The following is a 17,380-nucleotide window of genomic DNA, read 5'->3' as shown; positions in this document are numbered from 1 at the left end:
GAAAGAGTTTCAAAACAAAGGAAGCTCTCTGATCTCTTATGCTATTTGGAGAATTTGATTGCAGAGAAGTGATGCTCTACATAATGGTTATACTCAGCCTATGTCAACTGCCAATGCTATTGCATGGGATGTTCTACATGCGTTGAGTCTGTCTCTTGCAGATTTGTTAGGCATTTTCATGTTTGATGTTAGTCCCTAGTTGTGTGTTGGATTTTCTCCATTTCAGTTTTGTATTAAGGGGGTATGCATCCTTTTTTCCATGTCCTTTTTTTTATATTTTATAAAATAATCCCATTCAGGAAAAAAAATAATAAAATAGAAATTCTCAGGTAGTACTCGAGTACATGATTCATAACTAGTTTGTCCAGATCATGGCCTAAATTATTCACCTAAAAGAAACAGGGTCATGGTATTTTTACAATTTATTCAATAACAATCTAATTTATTATTCATGATAGAAAATTGGATGGCGCTTGTTCTTCTCATATAGACAATATTATATGCACTACATGGGGTATTTAGTTTATTTGATGAAAATTTTGTTACCCGTATTTTTTATAAAAGTTGTATGATTTTCTAGATTTTTTTAACCAAAATTCTATTGTATCATTGTGCATCACCCTCACTAGACTTTTCTGAGCCTTATCTCTATTTTTTGAGCCTTGTATTTACCCGCACGGAAGCTCCAAAATTATTTCACCTTCCGTAGGGTTATCCAAATAAAAAGATCTCGACAGGCACAGACAAAAACATTTAGTACCCTTCCTCCAGTGTCATAAGGGGAACTATGGCAAATAACTAGTCAAGTGCAATGTGATGATCATCAAATAAGCATATCAGAAAATTTTTTTTTTTTTTTTTTTGACAAGTAAATAAGCATATCAGAAATTAAGTATCAATTAACAACTATCACCAGAAAGATATGAAACCTACGGGTTCAGGCTCTTCAGGAATACCAAGCCGAGTTTGCTCATTTGCAAGGAGGTGAACTATATGCTCCCGCTGGTTAGAGACATTGTCTTTCTGCACAACAACCATGAAACTTAACTATTAGACCCATGAGCACTATGAATTGAAACACAAGATTTGTCTAAGTTGTTTACTACTGGACTTGTCCATATATTAAATAAAACAATAATGAATGAATTAAATAGACCCACAAACATGAAACATATATCTCATAAATTACAAATGGAACTTAAGTTTCATAATTGCTCCAGACAATTTTTCTCTTCATTAGAGGAGCTTGAATACAAAAACAAGAGGAGAGATGGTAAGGTACCCTACCCCACAAAGATGCATAGGAACGAAGTAACAAGACTGAAAAAAAAAAAAAAAAAACACCACTTAAGCCTATATCCCCCCATCATTTTCAACACGAAAACATCTCAAAGAAAACTAAAGAGAACAATAACGATCTAAACATTCAAAAATCTAAATCTCAGGAAAAAATAAACAGAATTCACAATTTGGAGGCCTAAGTGGACTGTGGAGTCATCAAATCCTCTGTATTACCACTATAACGAATAGAGAAAGGAATCAAACATTAAGTACCCACATCACACAGCAATTAATACACAACCGAAATTTCCCACCGGTAACCACTTTAAATAAAGTAAAATTTTCAATAAATCATTCAGTAGAAGGAATTCCCACTTTTTAATGGATACTGTCACCACCAATATACTGTCATTGGATGCAAACATGACACTATCCTGATCACATTATGGGTCGCGTATTGCAGTGTGTGGCTGTTTCAAATCTAGAACAGCCATCAGGCCCCCTACTATTACATATCAGCCTCTACAACCCCCATAAAGCCTGATTTTGGTGTATGGAATTTAAGAAGTCCATTCTTAAGCAAATTTCAACTTTTTCATATTCTCAACAGAATCTTTAAAAAAAAAAAAGGGGCCTTTAGTTTGTCAAAATATGCAATATATATATATATATATATATATATATATATATATATATAGCGAGAGAGAGAGAGAGAGAGAGAGAGAGAGAGAGAGAGAGAGAGAGTGTGTGTGTGTGTGTGTGTGTGTGTGTGTGTTGGGGGGGGAGAGGCCAAAAAAAAAAAGGAATAGGAACTTGTTCCCAAGAGGACATCCAAGAAGGACCATACAACCCTATACATACTGCCAAAAACAAAGCCCATACAACCCTCTCCACGAAACAGTGTAGAAGGAAGTGATTCACCGACTCCTTCTCCTTGAACATGCAATACCAGTTCACGAGATTGTCTAAAGGCCCTCCAGGGAGAGCTGCTGACTATGCAAAGAAAGCCACCTTCAGGGGGGCTTTTCAATCTCCTAACTACCTTCCAAGGAAAGGAAGGGCCCATACTCTCCAAGGGACTCTGATAAAATGATTGCACTCCCAAATCCCCTTTTGGGGAGGCCTTCCAAACCATCTCATCAATCCCCTCCCCTCCACCACCTAACTACACAACAAAGCAAGAAACTCTTCTACCTCTGCAAGCTCTAAATCATTGAAATCTCTCTGAAACTGCACAAAATCCCAAGTCGTCCTCCCGCTATCGAGCAGATAACAATCTACGACTAAGGGATGCATGTCCGTAGCAATCCGGAAGAGCAGTGAGAATCTACAAGCCATAGAAATGTTCCCACACCAATGATCCTACCAAAATCTGACAAGCCTCCAAACTCCTAATCCTGAACCAAATGCTTTAAAGCAACTCATCCCAACCCTTCCGGATACTCTTCCAAACCCCAACTCCAGTGGGAGACCTCACCTCCCTAGAGAACCACCCACCTACGCCTTCCCCATCCTGGCATAAAATATCTCTCCACCACAATCTCTCTCCCAAATCTCCATCGCCATTTGCCCAACAAAGCCTTGTTGAACAAACCTAGCCTCTTAATGCCCAACCCCTGTTTGAATAGGAGTACAAAACTTCCTTCAACTCACCAAATGATATTTTATACATCATATCATCCCACAAGAAATTCCTTAGCGGCTTCTCCAGCCTCGTGACAACAGCCATCTGAAAAACGGATATAAAGTACGTCGGAAGATTCGAAAGGGTACTCTTCATGAGAGTTATGCACCCCCCTTCTGAAATATATGTTTCTTCCAACCGGCAGGCCTTCTCTCGAAGCACTTGACAACTGGGTCCCAAATGGACACCCCCCTCGAAGAAGCCCCCAAATAATATATCGGGATGGAGCCAACCCCACACCCAAGGATATCGGCAAAGGTAAGAATCTCCTCTTTTCTTGAAGTTGTATTTTCATTCAAAACTAAATGAGTAAATTCTACTCACTTGAAAGTCAGAAATAAATTGCCATGTAGGTTTAAATTTCTTGGAACAATAATAGTTGAGATAAAAATAATAATTTATTAGGGTAAATTTTATTTAATTTTTTGATGCATTTATGGTCATAAAAGTACTGAAATCATAAATAAATTAGTATTTCACATTAACAGCGACCAGAAAAAAACCTACTTATACAAAATAATATTTATTGGTTAAAGAAAAATTTAGCAAATATCAATATTAGTATAATGGATTTTAGGGCTAAAAAATGTGCACCTTACTATACAGGGAGTTGTGTAATCAAAATGAAAATTCATGACTCTAGTATCCATATCCCATCATGTAACATCCATTAAAACCCCAAACCATGTCACCACACCCTGCCCACAACACCCAATTAAAACCTCACACTAAAAGAAATTCTAGTGGTATGGAATCATCAATAGCATTTCAAAATGAATAATTGTGCTTCAAATAAAAAAAAAACATTTTATTTAATATAACCAGTATTCAACATCTTGATTGAGAAATTGTTCACAAGCCCAAGCAAGACAACTTCAAAATCCACAAAAACATCCAAAATCAAAAATGCTAACCTGAAATCCAAAAACATACTGTAGAAAATCCAGCATATCTGCATTCCTTGTGGCTGGTATGGGAACATTTTCTGGCAATTTTGGTAGACCCCTGAAATACTTCAAGGCAGAAACTGCAGCTTTTACCTGGAGATAAATTTCATTGCTGGATATTAGCACTAGAAATAAAAGAAAATGATTGAAGAAAAGAACTCATCTCACCTCAGGCAAAGTCCCAATCACATTTGTTATGGCAGGAGCATCCAAAGGAATAATGTTATAGGCAATTAAGTCTTCCGTCATAGCTGCATCCGATTCAATTACACGTTTCAGCTGAAAAACGAAAAGGAAAATAAGCAACCATACAAATTGAGGCAAGATCGTATCAATGGTTTTCTTTTTCAAGAACCAGGATAGTTTTAGTAATAATATGTATGAAAGTGAAACTCAGTCAAGATATATCTCAGACTAGTGCGATGATAATAACACAAAATATCAAACAAAGTAACAACAGCAGTAGCCTTTCCCAACTTCTCCATAAATTCAACAGCAATCAATACATGATGTTGGACAGACAGCAGCACTGAAAATGATTGCATAACAGACATGGGAAGCCAAATGGAGTGAATATTCAGAATTAAAATAAACTGTGGGTACTTTTTGCGGATGACACGGTTGACACCCTGGTTTTCTGTGATGCTGATGTGTCTCAGCTTAGATATTTCAGGTGCATCTTGCCCTGTTTTCAGGCTGTTTATGATCTGAAGGTTAATGTGGCTAAAAGTGCGCTTGTTCTGGTTGGAGTTGTTCAGGATATCTCATCTTTAGCGGCAGTCCTTAGGTGTAGGGTGAGTTCTTTTCCAATTCCGTATTTGGGTTTGCCTTTAGGGGTTTCCTCTAGAACGGTGGGGAGTTGGGACCCTGTGATTGATAGGTATGCGAAGAGATTGGCAGGATGGAAAAAGCAATACTTGTCTAAGGGGGGGAAAGTTCCGCTTATAAAGAGCACTTTATCAAGCCTTCTCACATATTTTTTATCTATGTTCCAAATTCCATGCTCTGTTGCTGCTAGGATTGAAAAAATTCAAAGGGATTTCCCTTGGGGTGGAAGAGGAGAAGAATTTAAGTATCACCTTGTCAATTGGGAACAAGTCTGCAAGCCAATGAAGTTTGGTGGTCTTGGTATCAGAAGACTGGTCCCCTTTAACCAAGCTGTTTTGGGAAAATGGCTATGGAGGTACGGGAGGGAAAGACATCGCCCTTGGCAAAGGCTTGTTTCATGCCGATATGGGGAAGAGAGTGGTGGTTGGTCTACTCGTCCGGTCTCTCTCGGGGGAGGAGTTGGGGCATGGAAATTCATTTGGAAGGGATGGGATGCTTTTTCTACTCATATCAGATTCAAAGTTCGTGATGGCAGATGTGTACGCTTTTGAGAGGATCTTTGGTGTGGAGACTGGCCTTTATCTTGTTCATTTCCCAGATTATACAGTATTGCAGTTGATAGACATGCCTAGGTAGCCAACTGTTATCGGCTTGATAGTATTGGAATTACGTGGGACATGCACTTTCGACGCTCTTTTCAGGATTGGGAGGTGAACGAGGTATGTGTTTTTCTGGATTTGTTGTATCGACAAGAGGCAGTTGGCAGATGTTGTGATGACATGACATGGATTCCCTCTTCCCATGGTCGCTTCGAAGTTCAATCCTTATTCTTATGTCTTTCTGAATTTGATATCGTTGATTTTCTGTGGAAGACTATCTGACGTTCTATGGCTCCAACTAGGGTGGCATTCTTTGTTTGGACCGCTGTATGGGGTAAGATCCTGACAATTGATAATCTTAGGAGAAGGGGCAACTGTCTTGTTAACTGGTGTTGCCTTTGCAAACAAGATGGTGAGTCAGTTGCTCATATTCTCAGGCATTGCCCTATGGCAAGGGATTGTTGGAATCTTATCTTTTGTCTGTTTGGTATGCGTTGGGTTATGCCTTGTTATCCTAAGGATTTGATTCGTATTTGGAGAGGATGCCGTGTGAGTAGTGTTGTTCACGATTATTGGAGAGTTATACCACATTGTGTCTGGTGGTGCATTTGGAAGGAGAGGAATAGTAGAATGTTCAAAGGGAAAGACGTGGACAATTCTGAAACTTCACATCGTACACTCTCTTTTCAGTTATGTGAAGAGAAAGTCATGTTCCTCTCCCGAAAATTTAATTATTTTTTTGGCTTCTTTGGGCCTTATACCCCGGTTCCACTTTTGTATAAGGGATGCGTTTCCCTCTTGAACGCCTTTTTATTTCAATTATTACTTATCAAAAAAAAAAACCTATGGGTACAACAACTTTATAGGAGCGAATGATGCGGAGGGTCTCCTTTGATGGCATTAAGGTACAATCGATAAGAAATATATGAGAGAATCAGTGAAGAGTTAGAGATCTTTGTCGGTAGACATAGCAAAGCCTAACTGTAACACTTGGATAAATTTGTAATGTAGATTAGTTAATATAAAAGGGTAAACTTGTAAAAGACAATTGAATAATTAATGAATTAAAAATAATATATATATAGGGATAACCTATTATTCTACACAATAATAAAAAAATTAAATATATATCTTAAGCCAATAACCAAACAAAGGAGAATAAACCCCTACTATATATACATTGGTCGAAATTGCAAATAAGGGTTATTATAACTCTTCACAATTTTGGAGAGGAAGAAAGGGATATAGACTCATTTAAAACCACACTCCAAGCCCATTATTTTGGGCCTGCTCCCACGTCCATCAGAATAAAAAAATAATTATTAGAATTTAAAATTAAGAAATTTTGGGAAAATATCAAAAATTACAAAAATTACAATTAATAAAGTCAATTTAGACTTGGGAAATTGAATTTAGATAGGGATTTAGGTTGACTAATTGTGAGTAGGGATGTAAACGAGCCGAGCCTAGTAGCCTGTTTGAGCTCAGCTCGGCTCAGCTCAAAAACAGGGTGTTTGAGCTCGGCTAGAAAATGTTCGTAATAAATTCGAGCCGATACATTTGGCATCATATATATATATATATATATATATATATTACCGTTTACATAGAAACCAAGATCAAACAACAAATCATATATATGTATCTTCTGTAGATAAATATAAATCTGCATATACATACATACCTAATCCTTCCAGTCATGGAAGGAATCATCATCCAACACCACTGGATCTTCATCATCAACACAAAATGCATAGTTTCGGCACTCCAAATTCCGTCAATGAATCCAGTGACACAAATATGAAAGAAATAAGAGAGCTGAGAGGTCAGACGAGAGACAGATAGCAAGAGAGATTGCCCTTCTTGTTGCTGGCATTCATGGTTTGTGCGTGTGGTGTTGGGTGTATGTGGTGGTCGTTCACTTTTGACTAAAAATAGCAAAAGGGCTTGGGACTAGAAATAGTAAATGGGCTTGGGACTAGAAAATAGTAAATGGCCTTGGGCTTTTATTTTATGTGTCATAAACATACATTTTCTTTAGCTGGGTTGGGTTAGGTTTTACATGTTAATGAAATAATTTAATGGGCCAAGTGCACATGGGATAAGCAGCCTAAGCTTATACCTAAAAATCTACAAACATTTATTTATCAATTTCACGACCCCAAAACGAACTCCTAAATGAGCCTGTTTCACAAACAAACGAGTCAAACCAAGAGGTGTTTAAGATTGTTTCGTTTTATAAATGAACATAGCATTTTTGTTTGAGCTCAGTCCGTTTATTAAACAAACGAACATGAACCAAGCCCTTGTCGAGCCAAGCTCAAGCTGTTTGTTAAACGCTTGGTTCATTTAAAGCCCTAATTATGGGATAGGTTATGAAAGTAGCACTTTTGGGTACAAAAACCGAGTATGTATTAGTTTTAATTAGTTAGTCTTAAAATTTTATAGGCAACTATATTAGGTAACATTACAGCTTTCTAGATATAGTACTCTCTTTATATTGAGTTTATAGGTCATAAATACTACTTTTGGAACATGAGTGCCTGTTGTGGGACACGCCCATCTTAATGAAAGAACCTCTCAACTTCTGCTAACCAAATCAAGGAAATCTTCAATATGAAGATGACCATTAAAACCGAGAAGGTTAATATTTTTATGAAAATCCCTAGACTCACTATCCCATCATCGTTGAAGCCTTCCTGATAGGCTGGCTCACCATTTGGCAAGAAGGGGTAGCGATCACAAACCAGATGAACACGATCTTCGTCATTGTTGTGCAAATTGTTGTCGTGGAGATCTTGATCAAGACCCAACACAATCTTGACAAGGGATACTTGAATATCTCGCAGTGTTTGTCAGGTCTCACGTTGAAAGTCCTCAAATTCAGCCCCTAGTATGAGCCACTCCCTATGATCTTTGTCACCAACGAGGTCACCACGAACACGTGCATCAGCTATCAGTCCAGAGTAGAACAAGGCTCTAATACCAACTAACAGAGTAGAGGCTCACTACACCCTCTGTCTTCTACAATTTTCTCTTATCTTGTTCTAAGTCACTTTACTCTTACATTTCATACATATTTATACATACATTTCCCACTTCTACAATTTTCTCTTATCTTGTTCTAAGTCACTTTACTCTTACATTTCATACATATTTATACATACATTTCCCAATCTCTAACCGGTCTAAGAACACAATCACCAACCTACACAAGCAACCTTTTGTTCCACCATTCTTCATAGCATTTAATGTGCTCAAATTTGTCTCCAATACAAACAAAAGGTATTGAAAAAATAAATAAATAAATAAATAAAGAAGCTTTTTCTCAACCCACTTCCCAACAATGGTGTAAGATAAAAAGAAAGATTCACTATTTGGGGGGACCCACAAGGTTGTCCAAGCCAAATCATGTCAATTTCCTACAGCAGAATGCTAGTGCTCTAAGAACGCAAACTAGCTGCTCTAACCATTTAACACAACTAATCACCAAAAAATATCCCCCTCAACCAAGATATTATGAAGCACCAAACATAACTTCCCCTTCAAAATAGAGACATTTGATGCCAAGTACATCACCAATATCCTTACCCTAATATGTGCTCATGGTTGTTTTAGTTTGTTAAGTTTAATTGAGTTTTCTACGTTTTGTCTACCACAATGAATAAATACAAAGTTCTATCCAGGCCCATGAATGCCACAACCAAGATCCTTACTCCAAAACATGACTATAAGTGCATGCTTCCCCACTTTCACTTTAAGCATAATGTTCTGTTCTACTTATCAAAAAAAAAAACATGATGTTTTCTTCTCTTTAATAACTTGCAAGGTTTATAACCTTTTTTACATCGTTCAGAACGATTTATTGATGCTTGCCATAGAAAAAGAGATTCAAACTAATCCCAACAATAATTCTAAATAGGGCTGCAAAAGAGCCGAGCCGTTCACAAACGGCTCGGGCTCGGATCGTTAATTACTCAGCTTGAGTTCGTTTATTGGGCTCGGATTGTTAATTACTCGGCTCGAGTTCGTTTATTTAATAAACGAACCGAGCTCGAGCCGAATTATGAAGATCAATTTATAAACGAGCCGAGTCACTCGTTTGTTCATGAACCGTTCACAAACTGAGCTCGATAATGTGTTCACAAACAAGCCTAATTATAAAACATATATATAATATATTTATAAAAAAATGTAGCTAATCTTTTCAACCCCTCTGTAACACCACGTGATCCACAAAGGGTACCCTTTTTCTCATCAGTCATCATAGTCTAGAACTCATTACCTCTGAATTCTCAAAAGTTGAAGCCTGAAACCACCAAAAGAGTCTTTTCATTTTGTTTCATTTAACATGCAAACCCTAGCCACCACAGCGAACCAGAGGCAGCGACAACAAGATTCAATAGCGGATCCACCAACTGACAACCGGAAAACCATAAACATCACAACAGAAACACAGCCACTCTCTTTCATCTTAAACCGATCTCATCCTCTCTCCCATGATATCCACAGTGCCGTTTGGAAGTCCTTTCAGATTGTATGAGCGGAATTAAAAGATTGATGGTGGAGATCGGAATTACAATGGTGATTTCTTTCACCGATTGAGAGACCAGGTAGTTTGTAAACGAGCTCACGGGCCGAGATCGAGTTTGCTCTAACAGGGTCAAGCCGAGCTCAAACTTGCCTAAGCTAGGCTCCCGAGTATCGAGCTCGACGAGCTGAGCTCGGTCACCTTCTAGACTAGCCGAGCCGAGCCCAAACAACTCAATACTCGGCTCGGTGAGGCTAGATTGCAGCCCTAATTCTTAGCATGTTTTCAAGTGCATAGATAACTTCCTAATTTAAACACAAAAAAGCAGTTTAAAAGTATCAAAGATCAAACCTCTTCAGGAATTAGTCTTTCTGCATCTTCAGGAGAGACCTCCTTCGTCAACTGCTCTAGTACCATCCCTAGAACTCTTAATGTTGCATAAACCTTTTTCCTTTTCACAGTTTTACGCTCCAACCTGATTTTAACAAAACATGACAAGTCAACTAATAAATATGAGAAAACAGAAAAATATAATGATAGTAAAGTGATATTTAATTGTCTATAAAATGTGTCCAAATCTATTTTTTGGGTAGTTAAAAGAATCTGCTTTTTATGCGCAATACTTTTCTCAAACCCCCAGCCCAAAAAAAAAAAAAAAAAAGAACAAAAGGAACAAATATAAAATCCTCTAAAGGCGGATGAAATGAGGAAAATAAAGCATATATATATATATTGGAAAATAAAGCATTACTTTGAAAAGCAATTACAATAACATATATTCCCTAGTTTAAAAACTTACTCGCCAAGGTTACCACTGAAAACACCCGACTCCCTCAGCTTCATTTCCTCTTCCCTTAGCTTGTCCGCATTATGCTTCTCTCTATAAAGCTTGTAAAACTCCTGTAAGCGAGTGATATCCTGGCTTCTATCAATGCTTCCACCCTCCCTCTTTGCTAGCTTTTGCTGAAAGATTGTTCAAGAAAAGCAGAATACAAAAAAGATGCATGATATATTCAAAGTTCAAATACCAAAAATAAAAAAATTGCAACTGATTCAACTGAAGTCCAAGGAACAGTTCATATCAATTAGCAAAGCAGGAATTAACATCCTAAGATCAAGTACAACAAATTTAAAAATTAAAATAATAATATAAATAAAACAATTTTGATATGGCTGAAGTCCAAACTAATATTCAAAATATCAAGCAAGTGCCAAACCACCAAATGGATCAGAGGCTAATCATCAATCTATAGAAGTGTTCTGACTGATTACATGTCAAACATATGGACTATCACAGACCAAAATGTTGCATATATATAGTTATGAAACATGGGTGCATGCACACACAAGTACTCTTTCCATTTGTTGTTGTATCGATGTACATACTGAGTTCCTAGAGAGCTCAAGACAACAGTTAATCATCTCATCAACTAAAAAATTACCTTGATAACAGACATCAAGCCAGTCTTGAACTGTAAAACACCCCTTCCCTCACTATTAGGATCCAGATTTTGAGCCAATGAGTAAGCATGCTCACATACTGCAGTGAACCAACAAAGAAAGAACAGCTTCAGACAAATATAAAGGATTCCATCTGGTATATTAAGGAATCATTGGAGTGCATATGACATGTTTAAACTATATATTTCCTTTTTAGACAATAGTGCACTAGCACTTCTTACTGTTCCTAGGATTCAAGTTATTCATCATTTCTTCAGATATATAAGACTTACAATAGAGAACCACAAGAGAGCAATCCATGTACACGGAAAGTATAAAAAAACTATTCAAAAACTATATCCTTGTAAAATAAAAAAAAAATAAAAAATAAAAAAGAAGGCAGATAAAGACATCCCAAGACCCAAAAGAACAAAAAGCTAATCATGACATATATCAACTTTCACCTATCCCACCACTCCCTCAAATGATCATTAATATCTCTCCCTCCAAAGGCACCACCAGAAACACAAGGAAGCGGCCTACCAACCCATTTTCATTCTCCCACTCTTCTGCCTCCATAGACAACTAGCCAAAGGTTCAGACTCCGAATGTGTCACCATCCACAGCAAGCTAAAGACCAAAAGAACATATAAAACATCACCTTTTTTATATATAAGTAATATATTCATAGAAGAGCGCTCAAAAAAAATGGAGCGCAATTATATAACCACATCACTGTTACTACTGGGCAATTGATCAATAGAGAGTTCAATGACTTCTCATCCTTATTACAAATGCAATACCAGTTAAGTAAGATTTGTAGCCACTTAATCATATTATCAATGATTAAAAACTTCTATAACAAAATTGTATACATGAAGAAAGTAACTGTGGAGGGACAATAGTCCTCTAAATTTCCCTCTACTAGAATAGGAAAGGCAATTGGGGGGGGGGGGGGGGGGGGTGTGGGGCTTGACAAAGGAAATAATATCCCAAACCCATTCAATCTTAAAGCAAATAGGCTCAGGATTGAAAAAATTTCTCAGGGCGCAACAGGTTACCATTGTCTACTCTATTTTTTTGGGTTTATGGCCGAAATTGTAGATCTATGGGGGATCTTTTGGATTTTGTGTTCTCTTGGGTTCGCACCCTTTTTCAAGTGCTTTAAATGATATTTTACTTAACAAAAAAAATAATTAATTTCAAGGTATTGACGTCAAATTATTTGAACAAAATTAGTCACAAGGCCCTGTAAGAATAATTGAGTGGGCATTCACATATTAACAGAGCATGCACAAATTCCTACAAAATCAACTTAACTGGTATTTTAAAAACATATATATCAAGTTGAAAGCATTTTCTAGAGCAAGTTGAAGTCAAAAGTGTTTATTTACTATCATAGAGGTGCTAGGTGCCTCATCCTCCATTCTGACATACTGCGGGATGTTCTTATTTTTATTTAATATAAAGGAACAAATTAACATAGGTAATTAAGTATGATAGGCAGATCAGGGCAAATTTGTCAAGAAACATAGATGTTAATGGTGCACAGAGGCTCCAAAAGGCACCAAGGTCGGCAAGGCTCAATCGGGGCGCCTCAGCCTACTACAGGTCATGCCCTTTCATCACTCAAAAGTTCCTTTTCTCCAATAGATTTAGTTATAGTTTAATCTGATAAACAGATCTGTACCCATAAAGATCACCTGCAAGGTCTCTTTTTAGATAATTAGAGGTGCAGTTTCTGTTATTCTCTTTACTTATTTTGTACTTCTATTAGACATCGTTTCTTTTCCTAGTTTCTATTAGACATCTTTATTTTTCCCTAGTTTCTATTAGACATCTTTTCCCTTCCTCTTTCACCATTACCTTTACATTTTTAAAGTACTGATAATCAGCACAGACATAACCTCACGTGATCGAGCAAAGACATTAAGCAGAATTACTAAAATTACCAAAATCCATCAAACCTAATAATAAAGACAAAAAAAAAAAAAAAAAGGGAAAATTTCCATACAGATTCTTGCGACATTTGGATCTTCATCTTGAATTTCATCTGCAGTTCGTAAGATTGCATCTACATCCCTACTGTTTTCAAGGGAAGACGGGACATTTCCAGCAATGCCACTTACTACCTGCCCCCATGCATCAACCCCGGTCCTTTCCCTCCTTAGAGCTGCACGTACCAAACGCTCCCACAAAACCTCTGCTCGAGACATCTCCTGTATGAAAAAGAAAATGAATTTTAAAATGCAAGTATACTTACTTCATCCAAGTATTAAAAACAAAGTTCACCAAAATTAACCATAAGATTAATGAAGCAAAAAGGAATAAGAACTGCAAAAGAGACTCAGAATCAAGCAAGTCCAGAAAAAAGAACAACGGGTGGAAAAAAAAAAAAAAATTTGATAATTAAACAAAACCCGATATTATTTGGTATTAGAGTAAATCTAACAAGAGAAATAAAATAAAATCTTAAACTGTGATAAGTTTCTTAAGTTGATTCATGATTCTTCACACTAAGAACTCAGAAAAAAACAATTTCAACTCAACTAAGCGAAATTATACCGTGCAACAAAATCTCTCACAAGCAAAATACCGTAAAACTTGTAAAACAAAACATTAAAAATTTTCTTTTCGCTTTCACTACTATTTCTCAATTATCCAGGCAAGCAAACAACATATTTATCCACAAAACCAGGGAATGGCACATTCTATTTTCTACTGGCACAAGACTTCATTAGATTCCATGCTCTTTATCAAAATGGATCACCCAAAGCCAATTTCAATTCACACAAAAATACACATATATACATAAAAGAGAGTCAGAGAGAAAGAGATGTATACTTCAATATCTCACGTACGCTTGTGTAAACATACATACGTATACATATAGAGAGAGAGAGAGAGAGAGATTGAGGCTCACCGGATCTGAGATCACGCCGGAGAGTCACTGGTAAAATAAGTTCTAGAGAAAACGTGTGTGTATATATAGATATAGTTATATGTATATAAACCCTTGAGTAAGTAAACCCTAGAAATTTATGAAAGTCGAAGAAGGAGCTGAAAGAACCCGTATGAGTATGAGCAGAGATTTGAAACGAGGAAGAGGCACGAATCTAGTAAAATAGGAAATGGGAGAAATGTCGTGGATCGGTAATACCGGCTGTACCCGGTTGACACGGCAATGGCGAGGCTCGATTTAGAAGACGCGGAGAGGAAACTTTTCCTTGAGAACAACCGGAGACTTTTCACTGTGGTTGGGACCTCTCTTAAGGGAGTCTTTGGTAATTGCATGTATGGAGTATTATTTTATTTTTATTTTTTTTTCAACTAATTTATCAGGGTAATTTACACAAAGAAACTTGGGGCATTTCACAAGGCCAATTTGGGCAGCTCGTTTAAAATACAGTGAAATAAAGAAAGATGGTCCCATATAGAATACAGCAAATATGAAAGGTCTAAAAATGTTCCATGTGATCCATATTCCTATAACAACTTTCTAAATCCACATTCAAGGTGAGAACATCAACATTCATAACTGAAAGTCTCGGCAAAGGCTCAATGGATGGAATGACTTATTCCAGGGAATGCAGTTATTCATTTCCCTCATATGTGGTAAAGCATGCCAAGGTGAGCTTCCATATCAGTGCTCTGATATACTTTAATTTTGGTTTCTCAGTTTGAAGATGCCTAAATATGAAAATCTTTCCATGAGTTAGGTTAGTATAGAACCCATATTTCTTTTATTTTTAGGTTAATTTTACTTACATCCTTCAGGTCTAGTCGAATATCACATTGAAATACCTTTCGAAAATCAATTCACGTTTTCCATGTAAAAATATATTGTTACCCTCTTTGCTTTGTGTTGACTTATTAAAAAATTATTTGAAGTATAAAATGACTTAATTACCCTATAATACCTATGTTAAATGACCAAAGTATCCATTAAAATATGTGTATGTATATATAACTTTACAATACTGTCAGTTTTTTGTTTTGATAAAATAATTCAATAGAATAGCATTAATCATTCATTTGGTTTTTTTCTTTTTTTATTTGTGTGTGTGTGTGTGTGTGTATATATATATATATATATATATATATATATTATATGTTTCTAACTCCATCATAGATAAAGTATATAAAGCCTATAAGGTTGAATGGAATGGATCGACAAATATCTGTTAATATATAGACACAAAAAAAAAATTCAAAGAAAATGATGAGAAGCCAAATAGTAGTATTGGATATAATTCAAACGGGTCTTGAATAAAACCCAAGGAATTCTGAAGAAAAAAACAAAAATCACATATTTTGGGAAGAGAGAATCATAACTTTCAAGAGCTCTGAGTCCATACATGTATATGTATCCATTTGTATGCACGGTATGTATATATATGTGTATATATATGAACCCATAATGGATTAGAACTATATATACAAATGGGTTTATACAAAATGTGTTTATATAAAGTGGTCAGTCATACATTACATGGTTGGACTAAATTAGGGATAATAAATGAGAGGTAAATTAGTCATTTTAGTTAATATTTTGGAATAAATTGTACGGAGTATTAAAAAATTATGGGCCAAATTGTTTTTTCACACAATTTTAACAGTGTCAGTGACAAAAAAGTAAAATTGGACTTAAGTGATAATAATTTTCGAAAAGTATTTCAATATGATATTTGGCCAAATTTAAAAAGGTGTTAGTGAAATTAACCCTTCTATCTTTAAATGTTATTTATCTATTCTTATTACCAAAATAAATGACCAATCTAATACTTGCTTTAAGGAAATTACAAGAGCTTTCCATCTGAAAATCTCTACTAGATATGTTTGGTTAAAATAAAAAGGTTTTTTTTTATTTATGTAGAGATTTTGACTTTAATCAAAGCTAAAAATTAGAGCTTTTTGCAAGTACAAGAAAAAAAACATATAAAATAGTTTATTTTTGACAAATATTATTGTTTACACACTTATTTTCCACTTTTCAGTAAGAGATTACCCTGGTCGATTCCAATGGAAATGTACTACCACATTCCAGTGGAAAGTCTTGGGACACATGGTAGCTAAGGAAGCAAGCAGTTACAAGTGATTACATGCAAAGTCATGGGACACATGGTAGCCTAGAAAGTGAATGGTTACAAGTGGTTATATGCAAAGTCATGGGATACATGGCAACCTAGAAAGTGAGCGGTTACATACAAAGTCATGGGATACAAGATAGCCTAGGAAGATGGTCGATTCCAATGGAAAGTTACTATGACATTCCAGTGGAAAGTCTTGGGACACATAGTAGCTAAGGAAGCAAGCGGTTATAAGCGGTTACATGCAAAGTCATGGGATACATGGTAGCCTAGGAAGTAAGTGGTTACAAGTGGTTACATACAAAGTCATGGGACACATCCTAGGAAGTGAGTGGTTACATGCAAAGTCATAGGGCACATGGTAGCCTAAGAAGATAGTTGGTCCAATAGAAAGGTACTACGATGTTCCAGTGGAAAGTCTTGGGACACATGGCAGCTAAGGAAGCAAGCGGTTATATGCAAAGTCATGGGACACATGAAAGCTTAGGAAGCAAACAGTTACATGCAAGCTACCATTACTAAACTCTATAAATAGGGCATAATATTGTTACTTAGAAGGTCTGCTCAACGCCAAACACATAATTTCAATACAACTTTACTTTTCATTGCAATGCACTTTCAATATGATTAGTTTCAGTCCTGCACTTTACTTTTCATTAGATAATTTTACAGTCTTTCCAATTACTTTCTCAGTTCTTCCTAGCAAGTTAACAATCCCGAAGTCCTTTATCAAAGGCAAAAAGAACCCTGAGGTGTTCATTCCAGACCTCAACACAATCGCCTGGTCCCGCAGTCTTCCTTCTGGAATATTGTTTGGATCTTTCTTTGGAACTACTGCAGTTCCTGGTACGCCCATCAGTACCATCGAAACTGGCACCAGCTTTTTTTAGGCCAAACAATTATATATAAAAATATTCTACATACCGTGTTACCAAATAAGTTGTGTTTACCATGTATGGATGAAGAGGAATGGTAGAATT

The 17,380-nt window shown here is 36.3% G+C and overlaps 1 protein-coding gene across 1 annotated transcript in view; it reads right to left on the bottom strand.

Annotated features, from left to right (window-relative positions):
- The window catches only part of LOC132311294 (callose synthase 9), a 134,962-nt gene extending 120,393 nt beyond the window's left edge, over positions 1-14,569 (bottom strand). Inside the window, exons 1-8 of the mRNA XM_059809142.1 lie at positions 14,234-14,569; positions 13,325-13,529; positions 11,313-11,410; positions 10,670-10,833; positions 10,222-10,345; positions 4,081-4,191; positions 3,880-4,005; positions 934-1,023 (exon numbers count right to left, since the gene is read on the bottom strand). Coding sequence (XP_059665125.1) covers positions 934-1,023; positions 3,880-4,005; positions 4,081-4,191; positions 10,222-10,345; positions 10,670-10,833; positions 11,313-11,410; positions 13,325-13,526 — 915 coding nt within the window. The 5' untranslated portion in view covers positions 13,527-13,529; positions 14,234-14,569. The remainder of the gene's footprint in view (positions 1-933; positions 1,024-3,879; positions 4,006-4,080; positions 4,192-10,221; positions 10,346-10,669; positions 10,834-11,312; positions 11,411-13,324; positions 13,530-14,233) is intronic.
- Between the last annotated feature and the right edge of the window lie 2,811 nt (positions 14,570-17,380).

This window comes from Cornus florida, unplaced genomic scaffold (genome assembly GCF_030987335.1).
Source record: "Cornus florida cultivar Cherokee Brave unplaced genomic scaffold, ASM3098733v1 CherokeeBrave_3.0.0_Hap2_Chr06, whole genome shotgun sequence".
NCBI classification, from domain to species: domain Eukaryota; kingdom Viridiplantae; phylum Streptophyta; class Magnoliopsida; order Cornales; family Cornaceae; genus Cornus; species Cornus florida.
This window is presented reverse-complemented; position numbering and strand designations above follow the sequence as displayed.